At 46.6% G+C, this 19,374-nt stretch overlaps 1 protein-coding gene across 5 annotated transcripts in view; it reads right to left on the bottom strand.

Annotated features, from left to right (window-relative positions):
- SHLD1 (shieldin complex subunit 1) overlaps positions 1-19,374 on the bottom strand; it is a 287,950-nt gene that overhangs the window by 86,762 nt on the left and 181,814 nt on the right. For 4 of the 5 annotated variants that reach the window (XM_075595998.1, XM_075595996.1, XM_075596000.1 and 1 more), the window contains one exon: positions 3,120-3,310. In XM_075595998.1, coding sequence (XP_075452113.1) covers positions 3,120-3,306 — 187 coding nt within the window. In that variant the 5' untranslated portion in view covers positions 3,307-3,310. Of the gene's footprint in view, positions 1-3,119; positions 3,311-17,489; positions 17,622-19,374 lie in introns of those variants that run through there. The other variant, XM_075595997.1, reaches the window with a different exon arrangement.

The raw sequence follows: 19,374 nt of genomic DNA, 5'->3' as shown, positions 1-19,374 counted from the left end.
GTGCCAGAGCGGAGGTCTGAGAGATGACAGGTAGGGAGGGAACACGTCGCAAAGGACGTGTTCCCTGATTCCTTACAGTACCATCAATCAATGTCTCAAATGCCAAAACGTTAAGGGCAGATCTTAAACATCGCCTGTGGTCATGTAGCCACATTGAACACTTCTGGGATAAAATTATGGATTATATAAAAAAAAATACTTAAAATCACAAAAAAAATAAATTCTATAGTATTATTATTGGCCAGCATACAATCATGGCTAGATGAGGAAAGCAACACAACCAAAGCGGTTAAAGCCTCCGAAATGGTGTTGCTAACAGCTAGAAAAGCAATCATGCTGCAGTGGATATCTCCATCATCTCCAACCTTAGATATAGTTAAATCCTACCTATTTAAACTGATGACAATGGGGAAAATAGAGGCCAGCTTCCAAAAAGAGCTCAAGGACCAAAAAATTATTTCACAAGTGGGGATGGCTCATTAATTCTGTGTCGGATTAAGTCAAGTCAGACATCGAAAAAATGTTTTCAGACACTAAATAGTGTCTAACCAGACAGCTACTCATACAGAACACAAATAGAATACCCTAATGCGATAAAACACTAGAAAACATGTATTTAACTTTAAATAACAGATATGTAAAATAAATAGACACAGAAATTGTAGTTAGGGGGGAAGGGGAAGTTCAAACTCAAATGTCATAAGTTAGCTAAATCTTAAAAAAGAAATGGGAAAATAAAACAACAAAGATGTTGACAATGATTAAAAGGTTAAGCACATACACAAGAAAAGTGCACGGTGTTCCATGAACGATGTATACAGAAAGGTAGCCAGTTGAAATAATGTGGTTACTTCACAATACTGACTGTTCAATGCGAAATGTGATTAAAATGTGTCAAAACTGCAGTTATGTTGTAACTGATGTATGTAAAATGTTTCCAATAAAAAATTATTATTATTTTTTTTTAAATGCAGATAGTATTATCTAATACTACAGAACTGATTAAAACAAAAACAACAACAAAAAAAACAACAACAAAAAAACACAGGATTTTTCATGTTTTGCTGCTTTAATAGCTCAGTGCAGCAACCTCTCTCTCCAACTGAGTTTAATGTCATCAGTAGCCATATCTTTGGGGGAAATGCAAAGCAAACGTACTGTAGAGAAGAAGTAGAGAATACATTTATCCGCACAAGTGTATGGTCTAATAATACAGTAATATTGTCTGTATTAGCTTTATTCTCCTTGGAACTAGAGTGTCACTGAATGTATGGTTCTCAAGAGTTCAATTAAATCCAGCCTTTTTTTTTAACCTATCCTGTAACCTTAGGGTTCCAATTAGTTTTAGAGCTCTTAATGAATTGAGGAGGTCATGTTTCTAAAGCTGGGTCCTCTACTACATTGAGGTCACCTCCCAAAATCAAAAAGGTACATTTTCAAATTACAGGAACTTATTAACTAGACCTGTAAAAAAAGAACTTGTGCATATGTTAGTGCATATTTCCAGCACCCATGGTAGCAACGAAAGATCAGCCCTTAACACGCAGCAAAATAGATTCTCCAAATCATTAAATATTGATAGAACAAGGAATGCAAACGTTTCTTTTTACAATGCCACCATGAGGACCTGCAGATAAGATAAGTGTTAACTACATTCTGTTTTTCTGTGCCAAGAACAAATTCACCAAACTCAAAGTACATTTCTCAAGTTTGACACACACCACTGAACCAGAGAGATCACATGGATTTTGTTGCTCTTTTCTTTACTGTTCCAAACAAGAAAATAATGAAAAACCATAAAGAGAGGCTACAACAAATCCTGATCAACATTGACATTCAGATAAAATGCTGAAGTGGGATCGCCACTTACAAGTAAAACAAGGATGGGTTTTGTGTGTCTTACAATGAATGAAGTGCGTTCATAAATGTACATTGCATTATCTCCATGAACATTCCAACAAAACATGGCACCCACTATACAGTATGTCACTTAGTGGTCTTGTTCATTAAACAGCAGAAGTGGTTTATTGTGTTCTACTGCTGGTCATATCTGTGGCTGCTGTGGTATAAAGTATCAAGCCTAAAATTGCTTACAGTAAATTATTGCTATGCAGAAATCTCACCCCATAAACCTACATGTAGCAATCACAGAGAATCTTGGATCAGTGTGTGTTTTTTATTATTCAGAATTGTTATAGTAGGCTGTGAAAATGTTACAAAGGAGGATGATGAATTTTTGCCACAGAAAAACACTCTGAGTGTTCTCATAGCCTTGTGTGTGCATTATATATGATAACTTTCTAAAAGTTTCATATGGCCAGACACCCAATGGAACTGGACATTTGGTCACAGCCATCTCGCCATGACCAAGTCTCCGCTGGTGGTTGGCCACCAAGGGAACCTCTGTTGCAGCCACTGTGCCACTGGACACTCAGCCACCGGCTGGTTCAACAATAAGGTAAGTTAATTTTAGGTTTTAGTGGTTAGGATAGGGGGTTAAGGATAGGCTTTTAGGGTAAGGGTTATATTTCTAGGGTAAGGGACTAAGGTATGGCGTTTAGGGTAAGGAGTTTAAGGGCAGGGCTTAATGTTTTTAGGGGGTAGCGTTAGTATTAGGGGTTAAGATTAGGGGTTTTCACGGTGAGGTTAGGCGTTTACCTTGGCAGCAAAGCGGGCGGCGGAGAGATGTCCGGGCAGCAAGGCAAGTGTCAACTAAACGCCGGCGGAGATTTGGTGGGGCCAAAATGGCAGAGATCAAATGTTGAACACCAGACACCCAACTGATGCTGCGAGGGTTAACAATACCAATCAGACTGAGCTTGTGAACGCATGTATTTGTTGGAATGAAGGAATGAGTGATTGAGTGATTTGGACTGACTGAATGAATATGAGAATGAAAAGATATGAATAGTTAAGGACTGGTAAAAAATAAATAAGTGATGTCCTGGCACTGACCAAATACATTATTGTGTCAATAATGTCACTGAATTGATTAATGAGTGGTAAGGGTGTGCTCATACTGTAGATCAATTAGTGAATTATCAGATATCGCCAATAACTAAGTGTAAATGCCAGATAGCACTAGGAGCTAGCAGGAACTTATAGTATGTTCAGCTTACCTGCTTCTTCCATGAATGCAGATGCAGTTGAAGCACAATTTAAAATGGAGCTGAAATCATCCTCACACATTCCATGAGCAGGAGGTTCACTCTGCAGGACACTGTCTGTTATATCATATGACCAGGAGAGATCCAAGACACTGCTAGATTCAGACAGCTGGCTCGGGGTGGCTTCCTTTCCTTCCATTCCACTAACAATACAAAAGAAAATAAATAAACCAAAATGTTGTAAATAATTAAGTACATACATGTATATAGAAATATACATAAAACCTAATATATATATACACACAGTGTGTGTGTGTGTGTGTGTGTGTGTGTGTGTCCGATTTCACTGCCATATGTGATGTCTGCGAAATATAAATCTGCCACATAATACTAATGTGAACAATTCTGATTGGAGGAAATTACACATTTTGATAAAAGAAATTATAACCAGCCTTACAAAATAAAGTCTGTAAATAGTTTTTTCTTCATTCACTGTATAACTATGGAAACACAACAAAGAACATGGAAAATATCCACCACCATCAACACATCCAGTAAAAGAACATGACCGGTAAGAGGACTATACAGTACTTATTCTCCTTTCACTATTTATGGCGGTCTTACTAGTGGGATATACCACAGCAGTAAAGAAACAAGGTTGGGTAAAATAACTTATACATAACAGTAATTTGAAATATTTAGTATTGAATTACGGCCTGTAACACTTTCGGTTCAAAGTTTGCGTCACCGGACGACTAGATGTCATGTCTGTAATGTTTAATAAAAGATGTCAAGGATGACCACACAGCTGCTTTACATAATTCCGCAGGTGATGCTCGTGTCTTGAAATTCCATGATGTGAGTGTGCATTCAAGTTCTCAGGAACTGAAATCTCTGTGTCTGAATGCATCTGAATAGAAGTGATGATCCAGTGCGCAATCATAGCCTTAGATGCTGCCTGCCCCTTTCTAGTACCTCGTGGGAGGACAACGAGCCTGTCTGATTTCCTATAGTCCTGCACCCTTTTTAGATAATGTTTTATACATCTTATTACATCCAATTTATGTGAAGCTTCTTCTTTTGGTGCATGATTAGGAATGGCTCTTTATATGACAATGCTTGTAGTTCACCTATCCTCCCTGTGAAAGCAATGGCCACAAGGAACAGCTGTTTCCATGTAAGAATATTTAACGGTAATTCCTGTAACGGTCCGAATGGGGGTGTTATCAAGAAATGTAGGACAAGAGAGGCTTCACCTACAAGAGATAAGGACTACCTTCCTGATTTGAAATCTCAGTCTCCTTATAACTTGTAAAAATCAGATGAGTTTATATGATGACATTTATCATCCTGTTTGTAGGAATTATATTACTGTTGTGGAAGAGGGATTATAGCAGTCTTGGCAGTTATCTTTGCCCCATTGCAAATTTTTTCACAAGATACGGTTGTAGACTCTAAAGCAGGTCTGCACAACACGCGGCCCGCGGGCCGCAGCGGCTCTCCTCCTCCCTCCCCCGCTGTCCTTCTCCCGCCCCTGAGTCCGCTCTCCTCCTCCTCCCTCCCCCGAGTCTGCTCTCTCTCTCCGCCACCCGCCACGAGCCTGCTCTCCCCCCCCAGCCCGCTCTCCCCCCCCCAGCCCGCTCTCAAGACTGCAAGCTCTTGCAGTGCGGCACTTCCGGTGCCCGCTGCTTGCGATCGTGCGCAGTCCTGCCTGCTCTGCCGCCATGATCTGAGGTGCAGGGAGGTGAGGGGAGGTGCAGGGGCTGATGTGAGGAGGTGCAGGGGGGTGAGGTGAGGAGGTGCAGGGGGTGATGTGAGGTGCAGGGGGATATATGAGGTGCAGGGGGATATGTGAGGTGCAGGGGGATATGTGAGGTGCAGGGGGATATGTGAGGTGCAGGGGGATATGTGAGGTGCAGGGGGATATGTGAGGTGCAGGGGGATATGTGAGGTGCAGGGGGATATGTGAGGTGCAGGGGGATATGTGAGGTGCAGGGGGATATGTGAGGTGCAGGGGGATATGTGAGGTGCAGGGGGATGTGAGGTGCAGGGGGATATGTGAGGTGCAGGGGGATATGTGAAGGGGGGTGATTTGAAGGGGAGGTGATGTGCAAGGGGTGATGCGCAGGGGGGTGATGTGAAGGGGGGGGATGTGAATGGGGGGGTAATGGAGGGGGGTGATATGAAGGTGGGGTGATGTGCAGGGGAGGTGATGTGCAGGGCGGGTGATGTGCAGGGGAGGTGATGTGAAGGGGTGGGGGTATGTGAAGGGGTGGGGTGATGTGAAGGGGTGGGGTGATGTGAAGGGGTGGGGTGATGTGAAGGGGTGGGGTGATGTGAAGGGGTGGGGTGATGTGAAGGGGTGGGGTGATGTGAAGGGGGGGTGATGTGAAGGGGGGGTGATGTGCAGGGGGGTGATGTGCAGGGGGGGGTGAGGTGCAGGGGGGTGAGGTGCAGGGGGTGAGGTGCAGGGGGGTGAGGTGAGGTGCAGGGGGGGTCATTGAAGGTGTAGGGGGGGTAATTGGAGGTGCAAGTGGGGAGAATAATGTGAGGTGCAGGGGGGGAGAGTGATGTGAGGTGCAGGCGGGAGTGTGATGTGAGGCGCAGGGGGGGAGAATGATGTGAGGTGCAGGGGGGGAGAATGATGTGAGGTGCAGGGGGGAGAATGATGTGAGGTGCACGGGGGGAGAAGGATGTGAGGTGCACGGGGGCAGAAGGATGTGAGGTGCAGGTGGGGTGGGATGTGTGTGGTGTGCAGGGGGGTATTGTGTGTTTGATGGGGAAGGGGAGTATTATGTGTGTGGGTGAGGGGGAGAGATGGGGATATGAGAGATAGATGGGGAGTATCGCAAAGGTTGATAGTGAGGGGTTCTGGGGGAGATATGAGGATGATGATGAGGAGTGCTGGGGGAGATATATGAGGATGATGATGATGAGAGGTGCTGGAGGAGAGATGATGATGATGATGATGATGATGATTTTACCCGTGGGGCCCAAATTTTTTTTCCTTGGAGCAGTTCGGCCCTTCTCGCTTTACGAGTTGTGCAGGCCTGCTCTAGAGTTATATCCTTTTCTGGCTGCGACTAGCAATTTATTGTGTTCTTTGAAAAGGCCTTTTCTTTCCACTTAATACCAGTTAATCATCAGGCCACTAATGCCAGTTTCTGCAGATGTGGATGTTGTATTGGTCCATGCCTTAGAAGGGCCTGTAACAGTGGTAGCTTCTACAGACTTTCTACATTCATGTTTACTACATGAGAGTACCAGACTCTTCTTGGCCAATTGGGTAAGATGGCTATTATGTCCGCTCTCTCTTCCTGAATATTTTGGGGCCAAAATTGGTGTAAATATGTATGCCAGATGAAATTCCCACCTGAAACTAAAAGCATCTGTTTGAAATGTTGTGGGTGGTACCTTATTGATCAGAAACTCTGCACCCTTCTGTTGGAAATAGATGCCATTAGATCTACATCTGGTTGTCCCCAGCGATCTTCTATCTGCTTAAAAATGTATATGTCCAGTAACCATTCTCCTGGATGTAAATGTTGATGGCTCATATAATCTGCGGTCAAAAAGCGTTAACCTGGAAGATATACTGCTGTCAATATGTTCAGATAAGTCTCAGTCCAGCTCATGATGGCTGTTACTTTAATTAAATTCATGCTCTTCATTACTCCTTGTATATATTCGACTGCTTTACGTGTTGTTGAAAGGATTTTAAAGCATTCTCCACTGCTTCCCATTTTCACATCCAGAGTAGATGCCATTTTCCCTAGTAGTCATACAATCTATTGCTGAGACCTTGTATGCTATCCAAAATGTTCTTACTCTTCTTCTTCTTCTTCTTCCTTGTACCTTGTCTTGTGGTAACAAGACCACTCCTTTGCTTGTCTGCAACAGAACTCCTAAAAACATCAAAGACTATATAGGGGTGAAATGTGGCTCTCTAGACACTCTAATACTGTTGCAAATATGGAATTACAGTGGAGTCTTGTCTCGAGGTTTGACCAGTAAAATGTCTAGGTGTGGTAGACCTATATGTCTCGTCTCCTTATTTCAGCTATCAATGTGACTACAACTTTGGTTAATATTCTGGAGGACATTGCTAGCCCAAATGGTCTGTATATTGGAAGTGATCTTCCCCATGGCAAGCCTGAGGAGCTTCCGATGTCCATAGGTTACTGGAATGCACCTTAGATTCCATCTTGAACTTTGTTATGCACAAGAATGTATTGACTCTTCTTGACTCTTCTTAGATCTAAAACAGCATTTTTCACTGAATATATTCCTCTTTCTTTTGCCATATCCAATCTTCAAAATCACTTTGTTTGCTAGCAGGTCTCTGAACACTTGTCTTAATGTTAGTCTTGCCTGTATGTTCTTTGGAAGTTTTGATGCAAAAAATATGTTCATCCTTGGAAAGACCTTGAACTTTAGATGATAAATCAGTGGAGAGTAATTGAAGCACCCATTTTGTCCTTTATAGTTTATGCCCAGACAGCTCTGAACAATCTCAATATTCCTGTTAGCATAGAGTTTAGGTCCCGCTTACGTGACGTGTCCAGTGATGCCCCCGGTGACACGCTTTGCGCCAACAGGATCGTGCACAGGCGCCATCCATTTGTTGCCAACACGAGTTGACACTGACAGCAGAACAGCTGATTCATCTAAAACACCTGCAGTGCTATCTCTGCCCTTGACGACCCAGTGGTCTGACACCTATCATGTTCTACAGCTGTGTAACTTATCTTAGATTGGCTCTTCAATCAAGAGACAATCATCACTTTAAGCTTTTGTGCATCTCATCCAATTGGCTCTCTGTCCTTTATATGCTCACCGATTCCTTCTCCACCTGATCATACTAGTCCCTACCCTGTGACGAAGTGCTGTCCACAAGCACATAGTTTACCGTGTCCTCCTTTGCGTTGGATATTCTTGCCTAACCTTGTCTCGTCTCCTAGTACCTCGGCTGCGTATCTGGACTTACCACATTCTGCTGCCCTCGACCATGGCTATATATATCAACTATTCTCATTCTCCAACCCTTGACCATGGCGAGTATAAACCACTAACCATACCTCTCCCAGCTAGTCCCGGCTACACGACGACAGACCTGCACACCGGACGTGGTCTCGTGGCTTCGGGTCAGTGTTTTCTAATACCCACCTCAGCTTCGCGGTTCTGTTTGTGGCGAGCACCTGTGACACTTCCTCCTACTGCAAACTGCTGGACCTTCATAAATATTAGAAGATTGGAGATACTGGGGCGCTGCCTCTATGAGATGGTAGATAGTGCAACGAAGTGAAATTCACGATCATGCAGTACTAGGATGAACGATAGTGAGAGGCCGAAAGTATTTAGAAAATATACTGGCCCAAACTGTCGCTGCTGCTCAGCTGAAGGAGGACCCTCCCTGGATCCTCTGATAGTAGATGCACACAAGAAAACAGTGAGTACACATGTGAAGTGATAAAATAATAAAACACTGTGTTAGATGTCTATTAATGGTACATCGTAGAATCAATGGGGGTAATGGGATGGGGTAGTGGTCATCTTAATATATAAATTTGAAATTTGTGAGTCTGGTGGTAGATGTGGTGAATCTGATTGGTCCTCAGGCTCTGGCCAATCAGATTGGTGGCTCTATGACGTCACCCAACTGCCACTCTCTTCTCCTCACCCGCAGCTCACCTTCCCCCTCGGCCTCACCCAACTGACACACACACACACACACCTCTTCACCCAGCTCACCTCCCCGCCGGCTCCCCCCCATCACTCCCCCAGCTCTCCTCCCCCCAGGCTCACCCGAGCCCCGGCCAGCAGCAGGATGCGGGTAGTGTCGCCGCCGACACAGCTCCGCGCGGGGGGACAGACAGTGGGCAGGCAGCCTCCGGAAGGACCCCCTTCCTCCTGCAGCTGCCTCCGGTAAGATGGCGGCGCCGAGTGGACAGGCAGTGGGCAGGCAGCCTCCGGAAGGACCCCCTTCCTCCTGCAGCTGCCTCCGGTAAGATGGCGGCACCGAGTGGACAGGCAGTGGGCGGGCAGTCTCCGGAAGGACCCCCTTCCTCCTGCAGCTGCCCCCGGTAAGAGATGGCGGCGTCCAGTGGACAGGCGCTGGTGCAGGGGGGGGGGAGGGAGTCAGGAGAGAGGGGGGGAGGGAGTCAGGAGGGGGGGGCGAGAGAGAGGGAGTCATCACGGGCAACGCCGGGTATATCAGCTAGTGCTTATATATACACAAACACTCACACGGCCAAATGCGAGTGACAGTCACATCTGTTGCAGAGTGTTGTTGCACACCAGAGGCAACAACACTCTGCAACAGATGTGACTGTCACTCAGATTTGGCCATGTGAGTGTTTGTATATATAAGCATGACCACTAGCCCATCCCATTACCCCCACTGATTCTACGATGTACCATTAATAGACATCTAACACAATGTTTTATTATTGTATCACTTTCTTCACATGTGTGCTCGCTGTTTTCTTGTGTGGACCTTCAGAAATGTCTGCCTCTGTATGATGTTCCGTTACTTCTGAAGCCTTGAAAAAAGGTTGTTCTGCCCTGCTCCACATGTTGACTGTTTCGAAAAAGGTGTCAATTATAATGCCGCTCGTGACTACTGACAAGGCTATGGACCTAGAGTCCCAGTGTACTCTGTCAAATGATGCTTTAGCAATATACAGTAGTCTGTGGCCAATTTTATTTCCATTCAATGCTTTTAAAATAGCAGTTCTCTTCACTCTTTTCTTTAACGCATCTTCAATGTTTGAACCCAAACACGCATTGCTCTTCAAACAGACACTGTGGCAATTGCTGGTTTGCATGCTGCTACCAGCCGCAACAAATTATTTTCTCTCTTACAAAGAAATGGCATTGTCAACTGCAAGCGTTGGCCGTCTTGCCGTTTTTTTTTTATAATCCCTGCATCAACCCCATGTCTTGTGAGAAAATTTATATATCTTATTAACTTTTCTTGTAAACAGCATTTTTCCATCAGCCTGGATCCATTCTAATTCTATCATGTCCTTTAATATTCTGTGTAGTGGAAAGGTCCTCATCTTCTTTTGTGATCATCTGCAAAGTGTATCCTGTCGAGTCTCTACATCAGGATAATTCAATTCTAACAAATCTCGAATGGCTTTAATCAATGGTTCTATTAAATATTGAATCCTCCTCTTGCAACTCTTACTGACCTGAGAATTCCCAACACTGCCCTTCTGACAGTTCCTGAACTTCTGACCCTTCAGATGAAGAATCTCTTCTTTTGTCAAGATTTGTCTGCGATCTCTGCCACTTGTGAGACTGTTTACTTGCCTCCATAACGGCCGATGCCAAACTTTGCGAGACAGTCAGTACCCTTCATCCATACGAGAAACTTCTCCATTTGGTCCATGGATTACACTGCTGCAGACTTCAAGCACTCCTCATGTTACATAGTTACATAGTAGATGAGGTTGAAAAAAGACATGCGTCCATCAAGTTCAACCTATGCTAAATTTAGACGACAGATACTTTATCCTATATCCGTAATTACAGTATATTGATCCAGAGGAAGGCAAACAAAAACCCCAGTGAAATATCATCAAATGATTACAATAGCTGTTTTGTCAGTGTTAGTGTGTCTATGTATTGCAAAAGCTCCTGTATGTTAGTGTTACAGTCTGTGTACAGTATGCCGTAAGTTCATGTTACAGTGTGCATCTATGTATTACAATCAGCAGTGGATTTTCAAATTTGCCGCCCCTAGGCTTTTGCCTGTGTCTGCTGCCTGCTTGGTGCTGCCCTCCTGCTCCTTTGGAATCCCGGTGTCAAATGTCACCACGGCGGTGCATTGCCATGGCAACGAGACGCCATGTGACATCACAGTGGGGGCGTCCGCAGCGTCATTTGTCACAGGGATTCCAAAAGGAGCAGGAGGGTGTTAGAAAGGAGGCGGCTGACACAGGAAAGTAGCTTCCCATTAGGTCTGATAGTCCTAACAGCGCGGCAAAATTATATGGGGGCTGAAATTTTTGCTGCCCCAAAATGTTGCCGCCTTAGGCCCGGGCCTAATGTGAAATCTGACACTGATTACAATAGCTGTATGTCAGTGTAACAGTGCGTGTCTATGTATTACAATAGCTGTTGTATGGCAGTGTTACGGTGTGTATCTATGTATTATAAAAGCTGCTACTGTATACACCAGTGTTACAATGTCTGTGTTTAAAAAAGCTGCTGTGTGGCAGTCTTACAGTGTGTATCTGTGTATTAGAACAGGGGTGCGCAAAGTTTCTAATTTGTGCCCCCCCGGCCCCCCCGCGCCCCCTCTCCTCCTCGGCTACGGCGTCAAATGACGTCACAGGGGCATGTGACGTCACGTTACCATGGCAACATGACATCATGTGACCCCACTGCATCATTTGACGCGTTGCCGAAGATCAGGTAAGAGAAGCTGCAGAGGCCTCACGCTGTCCATCCCCCCCCCCCCCCCCGGCACTTACCGACCTCTGTAGCCGCGCCCCCCCTGGAAATTCTTTCACCCCCATGGGGGGCGCGCCCTCCATTTTGCGCACCGCTGTATTAAAATAGCTTCTGTATGCCAGTGTTACAGTGTGTATGTGTATTATAATAGATGCTGTATGGCAGTGCGTATCTGTGTCTTACAATAGCTGCACTATGTCTAACTTCCTTCCAATGCTGTTTTACCACAGGCTGCATAGATTTTCACTTTTCTAGTACTCTTTCTCTTTTGGGGTAAGGCTTCAGCGCCACTTAAGAAGTTCCCTCCTCAGGCTGTCCTTCAGGGATACCATTAGAACACAAAACATAGGATCAGAAATTCCCATAAAATATGTTCCCTCTTTAATGGACTACTATGCTAGTTTGCTCTCAGAAATTTTAGGCATGGACCCCTTCCTCGGCTGTATTACCCTCAGCCTTCAGCCCACAAGCACAGTGAGACAGCATCATAGCTCTGTCTAAGCTGGTTTAAATACCTTACAGGTATGTTCTTCGTGTCTAATTTATTCCAGACTCTAGAGCAGTGGTTTTCAACCTTTTTTATGTTAAGGAATCCTTTAATTATATTGTGAAATTCTGCAGAACCCCGAAACTCTAAAAGCATGTCTGAGATAAGATGCATGGTAAGAAACCCTAACCCTCTCTAATAGCACGTCTATATAAAAATATAAATAAATCTGCATCTTATTTAATCTCCTAACTGCTCTGCATTACCCACCAATACCACAAGGTTGCAGCATATCCACCCACATATACTGCAGTGTGTAACAAAAAAATTAAATACAATTATATATCTCTATATCCAGCCATGTCTGTTTTGGGTACTCGTCTGCCCTCCCTGACATGCAAGCTCTGGTAACAGTGCAGGCAGTGTCAGGACCAATCCTGGGTTTTCCCCAACAGCAGCAGCTCTCGAGTGACAGGGGAGGAGGTTGGCTAACGCCTGTGTTCTGCCCAATAAGGGGCCCAGACCTTGGACCTTCCTCTTTGGTACTTAAGAGGCTGCAACACTAAATTTGGTGAGTGTCTCTCCCCTTGAGAGAGGCTGGTATCACACAGAGGTATACAGGGCTCTGGCACCTGCTGTCCCCTCCCCTGGGGGAGTGGAGGGTGATTACCATACCTCTGGCTTGATTAGGGAGTCAGAGAAGACTTTGGACTGCCCCCCTAGGCCAGGGGAGGAATCCCAGGGACCATCCTAAGGCTGGAGGACGATTATACTGTGAAGGCAGATACTGTTGTATGCTGTGTATGCAGATAGAAGAATAAAGACCCTTGTTGTTAAAATATACTCTTGCCTGTGCAATCTATCCGGGGGAGTGTTGTACGTTCTCCTGCAAGGATTGTCTCCACATCCCTGGAGCCTGCAAGAGATGGAGGCGCTGACACCAGAGTAACACCAGAGTAACACCTGGAACACCTGAGTAACGGCATGGATAAAATTTGCATAGCCAATCATAGCTTAGCAATGCCTACTTAGGACTTCCAGGTAGATCACATGGCATACCCCAGAAGAAGTCTAACTCAGACGAAACGCGTAGGGTGAGGATCTCTGAATAGATCTCCCTAATCTGTCTGTTGTACTGCTGCGGCCAAGTTTATTCGAGCATTTGCCCGTTCTTGGCCGCAGCAGTAGCCTGGCGCGCGCCCGAGGGTGACGGGCGCGCGCCGAAGCAGCGGAAGAGCGCCCTCCGATCGGGGCGCTCTCCCTACCGCTGCCGGGTCCGCCGGGTCCCCCGGAACCCCCTGCCGCCGTCCCGCGATCGCGGGACACCAGGGCTCCCTCGGGGAGCCCTGGACGCGCGTGCAGGGGGGCGCACGCTCCCGAAGACGCGTGACCGCGCGTCTATGACGCGCGGCACGCCGAGGGGCGGCCACTAGCAAGCCGGGAAATCTCCCGGCTTGCGGATCTGGCCGCAGTGTAATAAACTGTGTCGCCAGTGTAAGTACGTTTTATTTTCCTGCCTGTGCTGCAAAGCCTTATTTAAGGCTATTGGGACTGTGTACTATATTCTCAACCAACGAGTTGACGGAGCCGACGGAGCAAGCAGTGTCACGGACCAAAGATCGCGAGATCAGGTTGAACGGTACAATGCAGGGAGCCTCAGCGTCTGTGTGCACAGCGTGTATCCTGAGAGAGGTTCCTGACATCACCAGCCCCTCTGCTGCAGCTAACAGAAAGGATTTTATCCTTACATGCCTGTATATTTCAGCTACATTGTAAGTAGCCACTTTTTTTGTGCTTTATTGATATGATAAAACGTACTTTACCATATTGGCACCTTTCTCTTTTATAGATCAAATCTCGTCTCGGAATTCTTATAAGGATATTCTACGTATTTATCCCACAGGGGTTTTCTATTCATTCACTTGTTGTCTCTGATTTGCACCTTTTGTATTTTGAGATATATATATATATATACCACAGCACTCCAGAAGGCGGAGCTTGAGAAAGGGCTGGTTTTGGTCTCGAAACATCGCCCAGATTTTATTGTTTGTATCTCATGATGTGTTAAATAAATGTGTCTTTAAATTTTCCTAATTCTGGTGTGCTGTGGACATTTTTTTTGTATTTTGATCCAGAGAGGTGAACACGGATCATCCAGCGAGCACCTATGCTACAGCTAGGTTTTTATTCTTATTCTATTCATCTCCATAAGTGATATATAATATATATGTAGCCAGGACTGGTTCTTGGCTACCAGTCTGCCCTCCCTGGCAGTAAGCACTGGTAAGAGCAGGCCTGCCAGTACTTATCGTTGGTTTACCCCACTCCCAGCAGTGCCCTTGAGTGACAGGGGAGGAGGTGGAACCAGGCCTGGGTTCACCCAATGCAGGGTCAGACCTGGTGCCCTCATCCTCTGGTGATAATGGTGAAAGGCAGGGTTGCAGACCTGTGTATGACATGTAAATGAGCATACAGTAATATTTCCATTTGCTACATGCTTTACTGTGGAGGGTTTTTGTCACTTTTTTTACCCACCATAACTTTACTAAGTGTGGTGAAACCTATCCCTGCTTCATTTTGCAGAGCCAGTATAACCAACCCCACACTGAGGAGACCCATTAAGGTTGAAACAGCTGTCTGTGGGTGGGTTTACTGGCTATGCATCTTAACCCAGGCTGTGCTCAAAGCTGTGAAATGCAGCAAACTTAAGCTTATAGGGGATCATGGTCAGTGTTCGACAAACCTATACATTTGCTCGCCCCGGGCGAGTGGATTTAACATCGTGGCGAGCTCCTATTGGCCCAAGCAGCACACGTTTTGAAGCAAAAGGTGGCACTGTGTGCTCATTTGCATGTCATTTCCCAGAATCCCTTGCTGTGTGCTGGGTGATAATGGTGAAAGGCAGTGTTGCAGACATGTCTAAGGCCGTGCCTATAGTGTCGTCGATGGCAACACGGCGGGTGACGTCACCCGTCACCACCAGCGAAAGTTATGTTTTGCCGGGCGGCGGGGTCGCGGGATTCCGGCAATTTGATTTGTTCAAGGGCCATCACGTGATGCAACAGCCCTTGAAAAATCAAATTTTGCCGGCTTCCAGTTTCCGCGACGGCGATGTCACTGTCGCGGCAGCAATGTTTTTGTTTTCGGGCAACGTCGCGTCGCTGGCACTATAAGGGCGGCCTAAGACATGCCAATGAGCATACAGTAATATTTCCATATGATTGATTTTATATATATATATATATATATATATATATATATATATATATATATATATATATATACACTGTATGTAGCCATGTGTGGTTTGGGCTATAGGTCTGCCCTCCTCCTGGAAGTAATCCCTGCGTAAGGGCAGGTTTGCCAGGAGCAATCATGGGCTTTCCCCACTTCATGCTGTACAGTGAGTCAGTGAAGGCAGTGTCATCAGGCTCTGTGTCCAATTAGAAGACACAGGGGTGGTGCCTGCTGGAGTTACTTACTGCATAGCACTTCCTATTTAGGGAGTTGGTCCCTACAGTGAGAGAGGTAACCCAGACCAAGCTGCCAGGACTGGCAGACTTGAGGCCTCCCTACGGGGAGTGAGGCTATACCCCATACCTCCTATCCTAAAAGTGGATAGGGGAAGAGCTGGACCCACTCTCGGTGCCCTTGGCTGGGAGTGAGGTCAGGGACATCCTGGAGGGAGACAACTTGCTGTATGATCTGGCTGCTGAATAGAAGAGACACTGCACTTTTACCTATACTCCTGCCTGAGAGTGAAGTATATCGGGAGGAGGGGAGATATGATTCTCTTGCAGATACTTCACCCCATACAGCTGGGGGTTGCACGAGATGGAGGTGCTGCACCAGTAAGTGAGATTGAGGCACAACCCCAGAAGCCTGTCCTGTTATCCCCCATGTCATCGCGGGAGTCTCAGGGCCCCCTGTTACCAGCAGGTATGCACCACACTAAGACACGTAGCCTTAGCAATTTATTCCCAAGGAGACCCTATGTGAGATTGGGGGGGGGAATAATATATATAAAATATCTCATGTGTGACCCCGTTCAATATGCTGTGCTATTGTGATTGCTGTTCCAACATGAACCGAGAACCAATTGCTTTTTGAAGCCAATTATTGAAAGCAGCAATTCTGTTCACGCACCATAAAAGAATGACCGTTTACTTTGTTTTTACTAATGTGATGTACTTTTGCTGCTGTATTTAGCAGCCACGCTTTTTTATTTATTCTGTAGTTGCACTCAGGAAATATTAACTGCCTTCCAGGGAAATTAAAATGGCCACCTCCTGCAGTGCACATTAAAATACCACACTGCCGTGTAAACAGCTGAAATAAACGGGTGAAAACTCGGCACAAACGAAAGTTTTGAGAAAACAAAATCTCAATATAAATTAACAATTTATATTATGACTTGTTTTGTTTCAGGGAGATTAGTTTAAAGCAGCCATGTACACGCCGCAGTGTATAGTGACCACACGCTGGTGCCAGAGAGCCGGACTCTGACACTGCAGCATTCCTATCACACAGCTCTCTCATCTCACACAGCTCTCTCATCTCACACTCCTCTCTCATCTCACACTCCTCTCTCATCTCACACTCCTCTCTCATCTCACACTCCTCTCTCATCTCACACTCCTCTCTCATCTCACACTCCTCTCTCATCTCACACTCCTCTCTCATCTCACACTCCTCTCTCATCTCACACTCCTCTCTCATCTCACACTCCTCTCTCATCTCACACTCCTCTCTCATCTCACACTCCTCTCTCATCTCACACTCCTCTCTCATCTCACACTCCTCTCTCATCTCACACTCCTCTCTCATCTCACACTCCTCTCTCATCTCACACTCCTCTCTCATCTCACACTCCTCTCTCATCTCACACTCCTCTCTCATCTCACACTCCTCTCTCATCTCTCTCATCTCACACTGCTCTCTCATCTCACACTGCTCTCTCATCTCACATCTCACACTGCTCTCTCATCTCACATCTCACACTGCTCTCTCATCTCACATCTCACACTGCTCTCTCATCTCACATCTCACACTGCTCTCACAGCTCACATCGCTCACAGCTCTCACATCTCACACTGCTCTCACATCTCACACTGCTCTCTCATCTCACATCTCACACTGCTCTCTCATCTCACATCTCACACTGCTCTCTCATCTCACATCTCACACTGCTCTCACATCTCACACTGCTCTCACATCTCACACTGCTCTCACATCTCACACTGCTCTCACATCTCACACTGCTCTCTCATCTCACACTGCTCTCTCATCTCACATCTCACACTGCTCTCACACTGCTCTCACATCTCACACTGCTCTCACATCCCTCTCTCTCTCTCCCTGCTCTGTTTCATTAACTCGCGGTTTCCCATTATACTTAGACGTGACACAATCATAGCTGTCATTTCTTTTACCTTTGCAGAGAATTGCCTTGAATCTCTCTCACTTCCCTGCCTCTCCCAGGGCTCCGTGAGGCTGAGACTCAAGACATAAAAAAGGACATGCAAGCCACCGTACGAGGAAATGGATACTCAGGGCACTGATACAGCTGCACGGAGGACTCTTGCCCTACTCAAAGATGGCTACTACGGTATCCTCAGTGAGACAAAAGTCTTATTTAAAAAGCATATATTTGCCATAGAACAATAGTATATTGTTACTAGTTAATGGAATACTGTAGTTCTGTATAGCAGCAACAAACAATACATAGGGTTGTGTTAAAGTATAAATATTTATAGAGGGAGCGGGAATATGAGGAGAGAGCGATAAGGGTGAGTGTGTGTGGGGGAGAGAGCGAAGTCTGTTATGTTAGAAAACTGAAATAAATTAAAAATACTGCATAAATGGGGACACTATTAGGAAAATACCATTATAATATTTATTTTTTAGTGAAATAAATTGTTTTATAAATAATTTTTTTATGTTTTTACTTTTGAAAATCTTGTCACCCTATAAGGCAGGCCTGCACAACTCGTAAAGTGAGAAGGGCCGAACTGCTCCAAGGAAAAACAAATTTGGGCCGCACAGGTAAAATCATCATCATCATCATCTCTCCTCCAGCACCTCTCATCATCATCATCCTCATATCTCCCCCAGAACCCCTCACTATCAACCTTTGCGATACTCCCCATCTCTCTCATACCCCCATCTCTCCCCCTCACCCACACACAATACTCCCCCTCCACATCAAACACACAATACCCCCCTGCACACCACACACACACACATCTCACCCCCCTGCACCTCACATCACTCTCCCCCCCCCCTGCACTTCACATCACTCTCCCACCCCTGCAACTCACATCCTTCTCCCCCCCTGCACCTCACATCACTCTCCCCCCCCCCCCTGCAACTCACACCACTCTCCCCCCCCCCCCCCCCTGCAACTCACACCACTCTCCCCCCTCACAAGGAAAACAGAGTCGGGCCCCACAGCCCATTTCAGCAGCCCCCCACAGGAGCCCCCCACAGCCCATATCAGCAGCCCCCCACAGCCCATATCAGCAGCCCCCCACAGTCCATATCAGCAGCCCCCCACAGTCCATATCAGCAGCCCCCCCAGCCCATTCCATGCCAGCAACCCCCCACCCCCCTCCCATGTCAGCAGCCCCCCCCATGTCAGCAGCCCCAGCCCATTCCATTTCAGCAGCCCCCCCATGTCAGCAGCCCCACCAGCCCCTCCCATGTCAGCAGCCCCCCACCCCCCTCCCATGTCAGCAGCCCCCCACCCATGTCAGCAGCCCCCCAGCCCATTCCATTAGCCCCCCGCATGAATTAATGAACTACTACCCCCCCCGCCCCCCATGCTTACCTGGTGGTGATGATGGTGGTGGTGATGGCGGCGGCGGCAGAGAAGCGCGCTCTAGCAGCAGGCCCGGAAGTTCCGGGTCGCGCTACACTCCTAGAGCGCGTCCCCGTGCTGGAGGAGGGAGGTTGGAGGTTAGGGGAGAGCGCGCACAGACACTGCTGGAGCGTGCTCCTACTGGAGCGCGTCCTTCTTTGACTACCAGGGAAGGGGGGCGAAGAAGGGGGGGTTGAAGGGAGTACGTCGCGGGCCGCACAGGGTGTCCCGGCGGGTCGCATGTGGCCCGCGGGCCGTATGTTGTGCAGCCCTGCTCTAGAGGTTAGAGCAGGGGTCTCCAAACTACGGCCAGAGGACCACATCAGGCCCCCCACAAGATAGTTTGCACTCACGGTTTCTCAAATGAAGGCAGATGCTCGTCCCATATAGAAACATGTACAGGGTAACCAGGGAAATCCAGGTAACAAAGAGACAGCACACCGCAATATAATGAAGTA

This window comes from Ascaphus truei, chromosome 4 (genome assembly GCF_040206685.1).
Source record: "Ascaphus truei isolate aAscTru1 chromosome 4, aAscTru1.hap1, whole genome shotgun sequence".
NCBI classification, from domain to species: Eukaryota; Metazoa; Chordata; class Amphibia; order Anura; family Ascaphidae; genus Ascaphus; species Ascaphus truei.
Note: the sequence above shows the minus strand (reverse complement) of the source record. Positions and strands in the feature narration are given on the sequence as shown.